The 16,964-nt window shown below is 39.0% G+C and overlaps 2 protein-coding genes across 15 annotated transcripts in view; one reads left to right on the top strand and one right to left on the bottom strand.

The window, feature by feature from the left end:
* Positions 1–16,964, top strand: part of LOC110013423 (uncharacterized) — a 401,209-nt gene that overhangs the window by 244,132 nt on the left and 140,113 nt on the right. For 9 of the 12 annotated variants that reach the window (XM_078934502.1, XM_023965573.2, XM_078934501.1 and 6 more), the window contains one exon: positions 5,902–9,782. The exons of 1 other annotated variant lie outside the window; for it this stretch is intronic. In XM_078934502.1, coding sequence (XP_078790628.1) covers positions 5,902–8,942 — 3,041 coding nt within the window. In that variant the 3' untranslated portion in view covers positions 8,943–9,782. Of the gene's footprint in view, positions 1–5,901; positions 9,783–16,964 lie in introns of those variants that run through there. 2 more of the 12 variants (XM_078934503.1, XM_023965595.2) reach the window with 1 other exon arrangement.
* The window catches only part of LOC105356154 (uncharacterized), a 183,621-nt gene that overhangs the window by 86,387 nt on the left and 80,270 nt on the right, over positions 1–16,964 (bottom strand). The gene's annotated exons all lie outside the window — the stretch shown is intronic.

Raw genomic sequence — 16,964 nt, 5'->3', positions numbered from 1 at the left:
GAATAATACTCCTGTTATACTGGCAAACATATATGCTCCTAATTGGGACAATGGTGTTTTTTTAACTGAAAATTTTCCCGAATACCAAACATAGATTCGCACCATCTCATCCTCGGAGGTGATATAAATTGTGTACTAACTCCTTCCCTTGACCGTAGTTCGCCTAAATCCACACAACCATCACAGGCCTCACAAGTGATCAACCAGCTTCTTAAAACATATGGAATGTTTGATGTCTGGAGATTCCAGAATCCCAATAGCAGAAGTTACTCTTTCTACTCACCAGTACATAAAACTTTCTCACGAATTGATTATTTTTTCCTTGATAGGAACCTACTTTCTCTAGTCAATAGGTGTGAATATCAAGCAATAGCTATATCTGACCATGCACCATTGTTAATGACATTGAAAATGCCAAGTCCAGGTAATAAATATCGACCATGGAGATTTAATACTCTACTGCTTTCAGATAGAGAGTTTGTTAAATTTATTTCAAAGGAAATAAAGGAATATATCACACGTAATAGCACCCCTGGAATGTCCTCTAGCTTAATTTGGGAATCATTAAAAGCATACCTTAGAGCAGTGTTTTTCAACCAGTGTGCCGCGGCACACTAGTGTGCCGTGGGAGATGGTCAAGTGTGCCGTGGAAAATTGCCCTCATTAACTGAAAAAATAAACATTTCCCATCTCCAGGATTTCAGCTCTCTGTTCATCCAAACAGGCCCTGATAAAACACTGAGGAGTTAGGGATATAAAAGATCGTAAAATACTTTTTCTTTGCGTTTATTTTATTTTATTAAAGACATTTTGATAAGAATGACGTACCGCGATTCAGCTGCAACTCCGGCTGTATTTTGGAAAAGTCCCGTCCTTTTAACTGTCTCCACCAATCATTCTTGGGGAGCTTAATCACATGTCATCAGTCTGACCAATCAGAAGTGGTTAAAGTCTTCACTTCCTTGTCCCGATTTAGCTCGTAAAGTCGCTCAGTTCTAACAAAAACACCAGCTAAAGCTCGTCTTTATCGGTGCAGCTTTCCACAGAATCCGATGTCAGACCGTGGAACAAGTGAACAAAACAATAAAGCTCAGAGACGCGATCTCCGCCGGCCGTTTAATGCACTACATCTCCCATGATGCATTGGGTTATGAGAGTGACAGCGCTCAAGGAGATCTGTTGTTAAACGTCTTGAAATCAACAAACACACAACAAACTGTTTTTACATCTTCTAACTTAACTTTTATTGCATCTTTTAGAAAAAAACAGCTGCAGTTTCAAGCTTTTTCTGCCACAATTATCTCAAAAACGCATGTGAGATTGTGGAGGGGCTGTAGATCAATACAGACTGAGTTTCTCCGTTTTTTTTGTTTTTTTTTTAATTTTTGGATCCTGGTGTGCCGCGGGATTTTTTTTTAAGGTTAAAGTGTGCCGTGGCTCAGAAAAGGTTGAAAAACACTGCCTTAGAGGCCAAATTATATCTTATAGTGCTAGAACGAAAAGACTTCTTTAGGCCCGTTCACACCGGGATGAATTTCGCCCGCGATTTTCGCCGACGTTTAACGCCTCGTGACTAAACAAAGGGCACCAATGAGAGTGTGCAGACTGACGCGAAAAAACGCCACGCGTCAAAGCGTAAAAAAAAAACGCCTCGGGTTCGTTGTTTTTTTTTGACGCCTGGCGTCGAAATCTATTCGACCAATGAGAATGGCGCTTTTGCACACTTGTCTGGAGCTTCTGAAGTTACAGTAAAACACAACTTGGGGGCGCTCAAACACAAAACTGCCTTGCTGAGCACACATACCAGCAAAGAAGATAGACGCCAAGTAGCGTCTACACTGCCGCGAAGAAATAATGACGGACATTCTAAAATATCCCCGAACCAAGCACCAGTTGGAGCTACTGGTGCTTGAAATATTCATGTTTTCTTTGTATCATTCTGACAAGCGAGTAAATACTTGATCTCTTCTGAGTGAAAAGCGACTTTAAGAAGCGTAAAGTTGCGCAGCGCCACTTTGTGTACAGGAGTATTTCTGTTTTACATTAAGCGCCATCTAATGTCAGGGAAATTGCATGTTCGCTTGGCTCATCGTCAGCGAAAATCGCCTGGGTGTGAACACAAAAAACGTGGCGAAAAACGCTGGCGAATAACGCCTGACGAATATTCGTCCCGGTGTGTACGGGCCTTAACTGAAAAGTTTAAGAGGATTGAAAATGATATTCTCCAATTAGATGATATGCTAGCTAACTCCCCTTCATCTGACCTGTTTAAAAAGCGCCTAGCTCTTCAGACCGAATATAATCTGTCGACTACACGGCAGATTGAAAGTCTTTTAAACAAATGTCGATATAAATCATATGAACATGGGGAAAAGATAGGTAAAACACTCGCCCATCAGCTTCGTCATCAGCAAGTGGCTCAGGCTATTATAGCCATCAACACTGAACAGAATGTGAAGTTAACTGACCCTTTAGAGATTAATCAAAGGTTTCATACATATTATACACAGTTATACACCTCAGAATCTAAAAAGGATCAAGTACTTTTTGACAATATTTTTAGCAAACTTAATCTGCCTAAAGTAAATGAGGAAGTATCTCAAAATCTTGAGAGACCTTTTAAAACAGAAGATATTCAGAAGGCCATAAATTCTATGCAAAGCGGGAAATAACCAGGACCAGATGGCTTCCCAAGTGATTTTTTCAAAACCTTTGCAAAAGATTTGTCCCCTATATTACTTTCAGTCTATGATGACTCCTCCCTCTCAGGTTCTCTCCCAGAGACTATGAGACGGGCTGTTATCTCTTTGATACATAAAAAAGGTAAAAGTCACTTAGAGTGCAGTTCTTACCAGCCTATTTCGTTATTAAATGTAGATAGTAAAATCTTTGCTAAGATACTAGCACATCGCTTGGAAACTGTTTTGCCCTCTATCGTATCTGATGATCAAACAGGGTTTATCAAAGATCGTCATTCTTTTCATAATGTTCGAAGACTCTTAAATATTCTTCATCATCCCTCTCCACCAGATACATCAGAAATAGTTCTCTCGCTTGATGCTGAGAAAGCGTTCGACCGTGTGGAGTGGGACTACCTTTTTTATACACTTAAAAAATTTGGCTTTGGCCCAAGGTTTATCTCATGGATACGTATTCTCTACTCTTCCCCAGTCGCAGCAATTCGTACCAATAATAATCTTTCACCTTTTTTTAAGCTGGGATGTGGAACAAGGCAAGGATGCCCCTTATCACCTTTATTATTCGCTTTGGTCATTGAACCTCTGGCAATTACTCTTCGAGGTGATGATTCTATTAAAGGTATTCAGAGAGGGGATTCTGAACACAAAGTGTCTCTGTACGCGGATGACACATTACTATATATATCTGATCCCCTATACAGCCTTCCTCATTTACTCACACTTTTGCGTGAGTTTGGAAAAATATGAGGTTATAAAATAAATATGCACAAAATTGAACTGATGCCCATAAATCCTGTTGCACTAAAAGATGTGTCAAATTCCATACCATTTAAATTAAGCCAGCATAAATTCAAGTATCCAGGGATTTGGATCACAAGCAATTATAAACATATGTACAAAACAAACTTTATTCCATTGTTAGATAGTGTAAAACAAGACCTGCAACGCTGGCAATCCTTACCAATTTATTTAGGAGGCAGAATTAATGTAGTTAAAATGAACATCCTACCTAAGTTTCTATATCTTTTTCAGTCTATACCTTTATTTTTAACAAAAACATTATTTTCTAACCTAGACAAACTGATTTCATCATATATATGGAATGGGAAGACTGTCCGCATTCGCAAAAATATTTTACAATACCACAATGATTATGGAGGAATGTCACTTCCCAATTTCCAATACTATTACTGGGCTGCTAATATCCGCACATTGCTTTATTGGCTAGAGATATCAAGTCATAAGGATCTTAAATGGTAAAATTTTGAATGAATGTCATGTCAATCTGCCTCTTTACACTCTCTACTTAGTTCAACAATACCACTGTCACAATCTCTCGACAAAATTTCACAGAACCCAGTAGTTAAACATTCACTTAAAATCTGGGCACAATTTAGGAGAAGCCTGCACCTTAAAAATATGTCAATTAATGCCCCAGTTGTGAAAAATATTATGTTTCTCCCTTCCATAACTGATAACTCTTTTACATATTGGTCCGCAAATGGTCTGAGAACCCTGAAGGATCTGTTCATCGAAGGTCAATTTGTTTCATTTCAGAGACTAAAAAGTGAATTTAGAATTCCTGATGTTCACTTCTTCAGATACCTTCAACTTCGAAGTTTTCTATCTACCACATTCACCCATTTCCCCTCGCGACCACCAGACTCACTTCTTGAAAACATCTTGACCTTTAATCCACAGTCAAAAGGACTCATCAGCAAAATATACACAGCAATCAACTCATCAAACACAGATCCACTGACTCATACCAAAAGAAAGTGGGAAGAAGATTTGGCTGCGGACCTATCAGAGGATGTATGGCAGACTGCTCTTCAGAATATTTATTCATCCTCAATATGCTTAAGACAAAGGGTTATACAATTCAAAGTGGTTCACAGACTGCATTGGTCCAAAGTAAAGTTAGCTAGAATCAAACCAGACCTTAATGCTAATTGTGATCGTTGTGATAGGGAACCAGGTACACTTTCGCATATGTTTTGGTTTTGTCCGACACTAAGGGCCTTCTGGCACAACATTTTTCAACTTCTCTCTGACGCATTGGGGACACACATTGCTCCTGAGGCTTCAATTGCAATTTTTGGTGTATCAGAGTTCTCTCTGCAGCTTCCAAGTAAATCCAAAAGTGTAATTGCTTTCACTACACTTCTGGCCAGAAGGCTAATCCTCCTACACTGGAAAAACAAACAACCCCCTACTCTTAGGAAATATCTTGTTGATCTTATGTGCCATCTTACCGTAGAAAAAATCAGATATTCAATGAAGGGTTGTACTGCAGGGTTTTTTAATGTCTGGCAGCCAGTTCAGAGCAAGATCAAAAATTTTGATCCATCACATCTTTCTGAGGGCTAACACTGTTACTCCATTCAGCAAATTCCTTTTTTATTGTATTTAATTCTTTTTCTTTTAGGGTGCAACAGGGTGGGTTTGTTTGTTTGTTTGGGGTATTAAGCGAAAAAAAAAGTTTGAATGTCTTTTACACTGTATATGTTGCTGAATACTCAAATAAAAAGAAACTTGTTTAAAAAAAAACTCTGACAAAGTTCCAAAATGCAGCTGTATGACTGTTGGTTTTTTGTTTTTAAAGAAATCATGTTAGTCCTCTATTTAAGTCTTACTGGCTTTCTTTAGCTGTCCACATCAGATCCAAACTCTTGACAGTCATTTACAGAGTAGTGGACTCCACCAGCTTCTCTGCACCTCTGTACTCCTACACACATCACGCTCCGCAAATGAGCCACGCCTGGTTGTTCCTGCACAACATGGCAAAAGGTCGGAAGCTAAGCTTTTTAGCTCTGATAACACAGAGACGGACTGATTACACACAGCAGCTTCATTTACAATCTTTAAGAAACGACTTTTAAAAGAATCAAGAATAAAATGGCCAAATGAACAGCATTGTCCATAAATGAAAGAGGTTATCATGTAAATGTTTGAGTTCATTTAGATGAGAAACGTTTTATGGAACAACAGTTTGGTTCTTCTTTAAAGGAGCTGCTCTTTCTTTTCCATGTGACTGTTTGTGTTAATTATGTTAGAGCATCTGTTATGAAACAAAGCTGTGGAAAATATAAATGCTGTGATTATAAAATTGCATACATTCATGTTTTATGTTGGAAAGGAAATAGGGCCATATTATCTAATGTTTCAGATGTTTTTTCCTCCTGAATCTTTGTTCCTGCAGACCTCTCAGAGAAAAACATCTGTAAGGAGGAGACTGATGATGAGCAGCTTCTCTGGAAACAGGAGAGGAGCTCCAGTCTGGATGAAGAGGAACCAGAGCTTCCAGTCATCAAAGAGGATCAGGAGGAGCAAGTTATCAGTGAGGAAGGAGAAAAGCTTGAACTTAAGCAGGAGACTGTTGATTTTATGGTCACTGAGGATGATCAGGAAAATATGGACCCCAAACCAGAACCAAATGGCAAACTCCACATGAGGACTCACACAGGTGAAATGCCATATTCTTGTAAAGTCTGTAAGAAGGTTTTCGTTTCCTTGAGGAATTTGACCCATCACATGAGAATTCACACAGGTGAGAGGCCTTTCACTTGTGATGTATGTGGAAAAGGTTTCACTATAAGTAGTTACTTGAAAATCCACATGAGAATTCACACAGGTGAAAGGCCTTATTCCTGTGACATTTGTAACAAAGGTTTCGTCAGTTCAGGTGCATTGACCGGTCACATGAGAACTCACACAGGCGAAAAGCCTTATTCTTGTAAAGTTTGTCAAAAATGTTTTTTTCAAAGTTCTTACTTAAATATTCACATGAGAATTCACACAGGTGAGAGGCCTTATTCCTGTGAGATTTGTAAGAAAGCCTTCATCTATGCAAATAGTTTGACCTATCACATGAGAACTCACACAGGTGAAAGGCATTTTACCTGTGAAATATGTCAAAAGGATTTCATGCAAAGTAGAGACTTAAAGGCCCACATGGGGACTCACAAAGATGAAAGGCCTTATTCTTGTAAAGTCTGTGAAAAACGTTTTACTCATAAGTCTTCCTTAAATGTCCACATGAGAATTCACACGGGTGAGACGCCTTTCACTTGTGAAGTATGTGGAAAAATTTTTTCTCAAAGGTCTAAATTAAAAGCCCACACAAGAAGTCACACAGGTGAGAAGCTTTTTTCGTGTGATATTTGTAAGAAAGTCTTCGTCTCCTTAAGAAATTTGACCTGTCACATGAGAACTCACACAGGCGAAAGGCCTTATTCTTGTAAAGTCTGTCTAAAACGTTTTACTCAAACTTCTTGTTTAAATGTTCACATGAGAATTCACACAGGTGAGAGGCCTTTCACTTGTAAAGTATGTGGAAAAAGTTTGATTAAAAGTAGTGACTTAAAAATCCACATGAGAACTCACACAGGTGAAAGGCATCTTACTTGTAAACTGTGTCAAAAGGGTTTCAGGCAAAGCAGTGCCTTAAAGGCCCATATGGGGACTCACACAGGCGAAAGGCCTTATTCTTGTGAAGTCTGTGAAAAACAGTTTTCTTATAAGTCTTCCTTAAATGTTCACATGAGAATTCACACAGGTGAGAGGCCTTTCACTTGTGAAGTATGTGGAAAAAGTTTCACAACAGGTAGTGACTTAAAAGTCCACATAGAAACTCACACAGCTGAGAAGCCTTTTCCGTGTGACATTTGTAAGAAAGCTTTTGCCTCCTTGAGAAGTTTTACTTGTCATATGAGAACTCACACAAGTTTAAGGCCTTTTACTTGTAAACTATGTCAAAAGGGTTTCATGCAAAGTAGAGACTTAAAGATCCACATGAGAATTCACACAGGGGAAAGGCCTTATTCTTGTGAACTCTGTGAGAAACAGTTTTCTTATAAGTCTTCCTTAAGTGTCCACATCAGAACTCACACGGGTGAGAGGCCTTTCACTTGTGAAGTATGTGGAAAAACCTTTTCTCAAAGGTCTAAATTAAAAGCCCACATAAGAACTCACACAGCTGAGAACCCTTTTTCGTGTGATATTTGTAAGAAAGTCTTCGTCTCCTTAAGGAATTTGACCTGTCATATGAAAACTCACACAGGCGAGAGGCCTTATTCTTGTAAAGTTTGTCAAAAATGTTTTATTCAACCTTCTCACTTAAATATTCACATGAGAATTCACACAGGTGAGAGGCCTTATTCCTGTGACATTTGTAAGAAAACCTTCATCCATGCAAATAGATTGACCTGTCACATGAGAACTCACACAGGTGAAAGGCCTTTTACTTGTGAACTATGTCAAAAGGGTTTCATGGACAGCAGAGCCTTAAAGGTCCACATGAGGACTCACACAGGTGAAAGGCCTTATTCTTGTAAAGTCTGTGAAAAAAATTTTGCTCATAATTCTTCCTTAAAAGTTCACATGAGAATTCACACAGGTGAGAGGCCTTTCACTTGTGAAGTATGTGGAAAAGGTTTCACTACAGGTAGTGACTTAAAAGCCCACGCAGGAACTCACACAGCTGAGAAGCTTTTTCCGTGTGACATTTGTAAGAAAGCTTTTGCCTCCTTGAGAAGTTTTACTTGTCATATGAGAACTCACACAAGTTTAAGGCATTTTACCTGTGAAATATGTCAAAAGGGTTTCAGGAAAAGTAGAGACTTAAAGATCCACATGAGGACTCACACAGGTGAAAAGCCGTATTCTTGTAAAGTTTGTGAAAAACAGTTTGCTCAAAATTCCTCCTTACAAGTTCACATGAGAATTCACACAGGTGAGAGGCCTTTCACTTGTGAAGTATGTGGAAAAAGTTTCATTAGAGGTAGTGACTTAAAAGCCCACAGAGGAACTCACACTACTGAGAAGCTTTTTCTGTGTAAAATTTGTAAGAAGGTTTTTGCCTCCTTGAGAAATTTGACCTGTCATATGAGAACTCACACAAGTTTAAGGCATTTTACCTGTGAAATATGTCAAAAGGGTTTCATGGACAGCAGAGCCTTAAAGGTCCACATGAGGACTCACACAGGTGAAAAGCCGTATTCTTGTAAAGTTTGTGAAAAACATTTTGCTCATAATTCTTCCTTAAATGTTCACATGAGAATTCACACAGGTGAGAGGCCTTTTACTTGTGAAGTATGTGGAAAAAGTTTCACTACAGGTAGTGACTTAAAAGTCCACATAAGAACTCACACAGCTGGGAAGATTTTTCCGTGTGACATTTGTAAGAAAGTTTTTGTCTCCTTGAGAAATGTGACGTGTCACATGAGAACTCACACAGGTTAAAGGCCTTATTCTTGTAAAGTTTTTTCAAGAATGTTTTAAGCGTAGTCGTTCCTTATGTGCCCACATGAAAACGCACACAGAGGAAAGGCCACGTTTAGTGAACCAAAACACCTCTGTCACGCTAATTGTTTAGCTCTCTTGCTATTCAAGGCACTTTAGCATTGGGATTGGGGCCATCTACACCAGTGTTTTTTAACCAGTGGGCTGCGACACACTAGTGGAAATGGTCAGGTATGCGTGGGTAATTGTCCTCATTCACTGATCTAAAAACATTTTCCATCTCCAGGATATCAGCTCTTTGGTCATCCAAACAGGCCCCTCATAAAACACCGAGTAGTTAGGAATCTGAAAGATCGTAAAATACTTTTTTCTTAGTGTTTATTTGATTCTATTAAATGTTTTTGGAAAACTCCCGCCCCTTTAACTGTCTCCACCAATCATTCTTGGAGGCTTGATCACACGTCATCCGTCTGACCAATCAGAAGTGGTTAAAGTCTTCACTTCCTTGTTCAGATTCGGCTCATAAAGTTACTTTGTTCCAACAAAAACACTAGCTAAAGCTCATCTTTAGCGGTGTAGCTGTCCACGGGATCTGGTATCAGACCGTGGAACAAGTGAACAAAACAATGAAGCTCAGAGAATAGAGTCTGACTGCGTTCGGCGGCTGTTGTACTACATCTCCCATGATGCATTGTGTTAAAGGGACAGGGTCTCGGCGCACAATGAGTATTTATTGTTAAACGTCTTGAAACCACGACGAACACACAACGAACGGTTTTTAAATCTTCTAACTTAGCTTTATGGCATCTTTTAGAAAAAAAAACAGTTGCTACTTCCACCGTTTTTTATGGAAGCGATTGTGTAGCATAAATAAAAATAAAAGTCAAAACCAGAAATGCTTTTTCACTTTCAAAATGAAGCTGCATTTTTTGACTCAAAATTAAAATGAAAAAGCAATCCACCAAAATGCTTTTTCATTTTCTTCCTCAACACAGCTTATTCTGTCACTTAATTAAAATTAAAATGAAAATAGTATTTGACATTTCATTTTCAAGACGTTCTCTGGTAAATGTGTAGCATTCATTTAGAAATGTTTAATTTGACAATTAAAATAATTTTCAAAATAAAGCTGCATGAAATGACTCAAAATTAAAATGAAAAAGCAATACTTCAAAATGCTTTTTCATTTTATATTTCAACACAGCTTTTTCTGTCACTTAATTAAAATGATAATGAAAATGGTATTTGGCATTTCATTTTAAAAAAGGTTCCTGGTAAATGTGTGGCAACATTTTAATTTTAATTCATTTTAATTCAAAAATCCAAAAATGCAGCTTCATTTTGAAAATGAAAAAGGATTTCTGGTTTTGACTTCTTTTTTTTTATGCTACACAATCGCTTCCATAGTTTTCGCCACAATTATGACAAAAATGTGAGATTGCGGAGGGGCTGTAAATCGATACAGACTATGAGATTTTCCTTCTTATTTTCTTAATATTTGAATGCTGGTGTGCCGCAGGATTTTTGTCAAGGTTAAAGTGTGCCGTGGATTAAAAAAGGTTGAAAAACACTGATCTAGACCCTACAATATTCAATGATTTGTGATCTTCACTGGTGTCCATGGAGAACATGAAATCCTCTTCACCTTAAAGGCCCGTACACACTGGGACAAATTTCGCCCGCGATTTTCGCCGACGTTTAACGCCTCGTGACTAAACAAAGGGCACCAATGAGAGTGTGCACACCGTCACGAAAAAACCCCACGCGTCAAAGCATCAAAAAAAAAAAAACGCCTCGGGTTCGTTTTTTTTTTGTCGCGTCGAAATCTATTCGACCAATCAGAATGGCGCTTTTGCACACGTGTCTGGAGCCTCTGAAGTTACAGTAAAACACAATTTGGGGGCGTTCAAACACAAAACTGCCTTGCTGAGCACACATACCAGCGAAGAAGATAGACGGCGAGTTGCATCTACACAGCCGCGAAGAAATAATGACGGACATTCTAAAATATCCCCGAACCAAGCACCAGTTGCTCCAAATGGTGCTTGAAATATTCATGTTTTCTTTGTATCATTCTGACAAGCGCGTAAATACTTGCTCTCTTCTTCTGAGTGAAAAGCGACTTTAAGAAGCGTAAAGTTGCGCAGCGCCACCTTGTGTACAGGAGTATTTCTGTTTTACATTAAGCGCCATCTAATGTCAGTGAATGAAATTGCATGTTCGTTCGGCTCATCGTCAGCGAAAATCGGCTGGGTGTGTACACAAAAAACGTGGCGAAAAACGCTGACGAATAACGCCTGGCGAATATTCGTACCGGTGTGTACGGGCCTTAATCCACCTTTATCATGGTAGGAATAACACGTCAATGTAAGGGTAGGGTCATCTGGACCCCATAAGATAGCACAAGAGTTAGCTGACTACATGAACACCCACACGGGTAAAAGGTGTCATTCACTTTTGCATTATCTTCCTTAACTTCCCATAATAGAACACATGATGGAATCGCACCATTGGGAAGATTTTATGTTGTAAATTATGTAAATTCTTCGATCAAAGTCGTGTTTTTTACCACAAATACGACAGTTCACACATCCAAGAATACATATTTTTATTTAAAAAGAAGAGTCAAAAATATTCAAACGGCACCAAGTTTTTGTTAAATAAATTAAAAAGATTTCAATGCAGTAGATACTAGGGACGTAACAGTACACTAAAATCTCAATTTGGTTCGATTCAGTCTTTCATAAGGGTCGCTACATTTTTGGTATTTTTTTGGTACAAAAAAGACAGAAAAAAATTACTTGCAAAATGCATTTATTGGTTTAAGGTAGTAGGTGATCAGCTATATAAAATAAAAGAACTATTAGCTGTCAGGAACCAAAAACTTAGGATAATTAACACTGGCCTGAAAAACAAAAATTCTTTAACTTGCACATCTTTTTCCCGTAGACCCGATTTTTACAGTCGTGTGATGTCATTTAAAGTGCGTTGGTGTTACCTGTGGCATACGCTATTTTTGTGTAACAATGTCGACACACAGCATTAGACTCATCCAATTGTCTTTTCCCTTCATTGATGCTCACAACAAAGCCAAAGTGTTCCCCCCCCACACAGGAGAGCGTAATGAGATTCTTTTCTCACATCTGCATTAGCCATGCTGATACTGTTCACATGCTTACTGTCACTTCCGTCACCTAATAGCGTTTTGGCGGAAACTCATGGCTAATATTAGTTCCGCCTCTGCGTAAAGATAATACATTTGGGGTGGAGTACTGAAACGGTACAAAAGTGAACCAAACTAAAATTGCCGTACCGAAATAGTTCAGTACAACTATGTACGTGTACCATTACACCCCTAATAGAGACATTCATGAGGATACACAATGTTGGAAGATGTATTTCCCACATGGAGATTTTAGTAATAGATTACCTTTGCATACAATTGTGAGATTCTGCAATAAAGTATGACGTTTGTCTGAAGGTGCAAAAAGCATTTGCCTTTCTTCTCTGCATGATATGTTTAAAAAAATGTAAATAAACATTGCTGTAGTTAACTGCTGATAAAGATTTAAAATGTACCTTAAATGTGTTAAAATTTGACTTTGAATAAATGTGTAACTTTTATTATTGAAACAAATATTCATTATGGTCTTTTGTTGAGAGAGTTTTCAAGTTTAATTGCAGATATCCAAATAAAGCACACTGATCCCAAGCATTGCTTTTTGTATTCTTTTAATTTGTTAATTTGTCAAAACCTTTTGAGCATTTGTTAAATCAGAACTGTCTATTAAGGGTCTAAGGATTCATTTTACAAGGATTTGTAGGGATGGCCCGTTTGACACGGACGCTTCGGTGTGTGTTTCACCTTCATGAAACTGAGTGTTTCGGCACAATGTTTCGTGGCGCGTGTCAAGTAGTGCAGATCACGTGATTGATGACGTATGAAGTGCCAAATGTATTGTTTGGTCGAATCACGGTTCAGATGTCACTTGTGTTCGAACAGTTGGGCTCGCTATTCTCTAGAAATACAAGATGAATCTCGAACGTTTCCCGATGAGTTCTATTGTTTCCCTTGTATTGGAATCAACGTCAGTTCATTGCACTTTACCATGGCTCTTGGGAAAAAACGTACTGTGGTTCAGGATTGTTTCAACCCGATTTCTCCTAATAAAACACTACATATTCAATGTTGTCTAAAAAAAAATACTTCAATAAATCTACAATGGCACAGTGCAACATCATCAGAAGAGATAGCTCAGTTGAAAAGTCAATAAGGATGGCATCCAGAGGTGCTCAGTACAAGACCAGCATTATACAACTTATTTTTATATGTGCTTTGCATTTATTTTCTTCATGTCATGTGTGTTTTGCTGTGTGAAGCACTTCTTACAGAAAACATCACGTGTTGTATTTCGTTGTTTTTTCAAATCATCATTAACATTGTTTTGTTTTACTTTTTTTCTTCAACATTCAACTGTTACAAGGAGCTTAGTTGAAGCATATGTTGTTGTATGTCCAGTCCCAGATGCCGCTGTTCTGTGTGGTTTCAAAGCCCTGAATGGTTGATTAATTTTGCTGTTGATGCAGCCACGTGACAATCACCGCTAAGATTAGTAGAAATAACATAAATGTATAATTGAATTATCAATGTCATAATTTATTTGTGTGTTTTAAACACCTCGTGCTCATGCTAATTCCACGAGGCTGCAACAGTGAGAACTCTTCTGCTCCGCATGGGTAGACGAGACGGTGCCAACTCGGAGTAAGCCCTGGCTGCAGCCTGCAGAATGGGTCAACATAGTGGAATGCTGGAACGCAGAGGAATGTGAACACGCTGTGGAATGTTATACCCGCCCACATTGAGCCCGTCTGCTGTGGAATGTTAACCCCGCCCACGCTGAGCCCGTGCATTTGATTCACCTTTGTCACAGCAGTTGTGATTGCAGGAAAGGGGAAAAATCATTGGAGCACATTTTGTGTCATTGTGAATTGTATGAGGAAGAAAGAGAACAGAGGGGAGGAAAATTTGAATGGTGCAATTTTTTTTATCACTCAAAAAAATGATTCAAGTCCCTCTTTCATGCAACACAATAAAATTCTGTTTGTTTTATTTAAAAAGTTTATTTTAAAAGATTGTATCTACATTTAATTGACCTAACAGAAAATGTATTAATAGTTTCCCCTATAACTCCAGTAATCCAAAATAATTGAGTTCAAGTAAGGGGCATGCTGTTGAATGCTGTTTTCCTGTTTCTCTTTATGCTTTTTGCCGTCTCACGGCTACAATTTTTCACCTATTTTAACCATTGAACTTTTAAAATGTTCAACTCCTTCATCTAATGTAATGCCTGGTATGACTATTAGTCCTTCAAATCCTTCGACTTTTCAAAAGTGAAAACTTTAGTTCGTTTTTTCCACGTAAAAAACGAAACTGTGGCATGAAATCGTTTCAAGTCGGCTTCTCCCAATAAGACGATACACGAAGAGCGTCATTCATAGAAATAAAGAATCTATCTATTTATACCGGCGGCCTCCTTTCGTCAACAGAGTGTTAGCTCAGCGGCTTAGTTAGCGGGTTTATAATACAGAGGTTCTGAGTTTGAAACTGACTTTAGGCTTCTGTTGCATGATCTTTTTCCTTTGCCTTTCTCGATAAAATTGAGTTCGACTAACTCGATTATATTTCGTTACATGGAAGAATTTTCTGTGAGGTGGGGTAACTCATATTTATTGGATGGAAATCCTGCCCACAATTAAATTGAGTTCATCCAATGAGTTATTTTTTTGAGTCTGTGAGGCCAGACAGAATTTATTAACTCCCTAATACATGCACATGGAAACTTATAAAAGGCATAAGAAGACAGGAATCACTGTATAAATTCTCTAATTCAATTAAATATTTTTTTATTTAGCGCAATGAAAAACAATAAGTAAGGGTTAATGGCCGACGAAGTGTGCGGTTACTACTTTTTAACGCACGCCGTGGAAGCCTGAACCGTCCGACGCGAAGCGGAGGACGGTTGCTTCCGCGAAGTGCGTTAAAAAGTAGTAACCGCACACTTCGAAGGCCATTAACCCGCTTATACCATGGTCACTTACAAAAGCAATACATATTAACCAGGTTTTAGTCCTTAATTCTTGTTTTTTTTTTCGATTTGTATCACTTTTCTCATAAACAGCGTACTATATGTTACGTGATGCGGCGCATCGCGCCGCATCACGTAACATATAGTCCGCGTCGCGCAGCACCACCGCTGCAGTTAAGATTCGGCGATATATATATGCTGAGAAATGTCTCCTTTTGAGCATCAAGCCCGTTTATTCAAGAACACATAAACAGCCCAAACAGCATGGAGGTCACTTGTGCTTCCAGCCCTCTCACTCAAGGTTTTCACCCCAAAACTGAGCCCATGAGCCTTAGGGGCTGGAGGCGGGGCTAACCCCCAGGTCGCTACAATATCAAACAGCACCAAGGTCTTGGCTTCACTTCCAAAGGAAGAATGTTGATTATCTACCAAAAATAAGGACATGGCATTGAGCGAAATCCACATAGAAAGAGCACTAGGAGTGCAATGGTGTGTGGAATCAGACCAGTTCCAGTTCAGAGTAACTGTTAAGGAAAATCCACTCACTCGAAGAGGAGTTTTATCCACAGTTGCATCTGTGTTCGATCCACTTGGATTTGTGTCACCCTTCATCCTGCTAGGAAAGCAGATCCTGCAGCAGATGTGTCGAGATAAACTCAGCTGGGATGACATCTTACCTGAAGGTCTTCGACCTCAGTGGGAATCAATCAATCAATTTCTTATTTGTATAGCACTTTTTAAGCAGAAGCAACCAAAGTGCTTAACATAAAATCACATAAAACCAGAGACAATATGATACAATAAAGAAACAATAAAAGCAATAAAGCAATAAAACAGTGAAAGAATAAAATTAACAAGCTGACCCACTAAATCCGCTCACTGGAGTTAAAAGCCTGACTAAAAAGATGAGTTTTTAGAAGTGACTTAAAATCACTGATGGATCTGGCAGACCTCACAGAGAAGGGGAGAGCATTCCAGAGTTTAGGACCTGCAACTGAAAAGTCTCTGTCTCCCCGAGTCACAAGCCGAGTCCTGGGAACCATTAAAAGCCTTTGATCTTCAGATCTTAGGACTCGACGTGGAGGATACACATGTAAAAGCTCAGAGAGATACAGCGGTGCCAGACCATTCAAAAATTTAAAAACCAAAAGTAAAATCTTAAAAGTGATCCTAAAAGACACAGGCAGCCAGTGAAGAGAGCGTAAAAGTGGAGTGATATGCTCACACCATCTGGTCCCCGTAAACAGGCGGGCCGCCCAATTCTGAACCAGCTGGAGGCGGCGGAGCAGAGATTGGTCAATACCACTGTAGAGAGAGTTACAGTAGTCCAGTCTGGAGAAGATTAGAGCATGAATTACTTGTTCCACAGCATGAGGCTTAACTTTGCTTATTAGCCTCAAGTGATAAAAACTAGACTGGATTACTGCACTGACCTGCTTGTCAAATTTAAAATGCCTGTCAAGGTTTACCCCAAGATTCCTAATAAAAGGAGAATCTGAGGGGTCCAGGGGGCCAACAGCACTACAGCAGCCTGTCAGCAAGTCAGTTTTTCCAAAAACGAACACCTCTGTCTTGTTTTTGTTCAGACAGAGGAAGTTCAGCTCCATCCAGGATTTGATTTCTGCCAAGCACTTCTGTAAATTGCCAAGACCCTCAGCTCCTCCAGATTTTAAGGGAACATAGATCTGGATGTCATCGGCTTAGCAGTGGAAGGAAACATTATATATCCTAAAAATGGACCCCAGTGGCAGCAGATATAGCGAGAATCAAAGAGGGCCTAAAACTGAGCCCTGGGGTACACCATGCTCAAGTGGAGCTTCTGGAGAAGAGTACTGTCCAACAGAAAAACTTTTTTGACAGAAAAACTCCTTCCACCTGAATAAGATCTGAACAACTGAGTGCTGTGCCCTTCACACCGACAGAGTGCTCCAGTTTG

This window comes from Oryzias latipes, chromosome 17, assembly GCF_053564925.1.
Source record: "Oryzias latipes strain Hd-rR chromosome 17, Olatipes_Hd-rR_3.1".
NCBI lineage: Eukaryota > Metazoa > Chordata > Actinopteri > Beloniformes > Adrianichthyidae > Oryzias > Oryzias latipes.
This window is presented reverse-complemented; position numbering and strand designations above follow the sequence as displayed.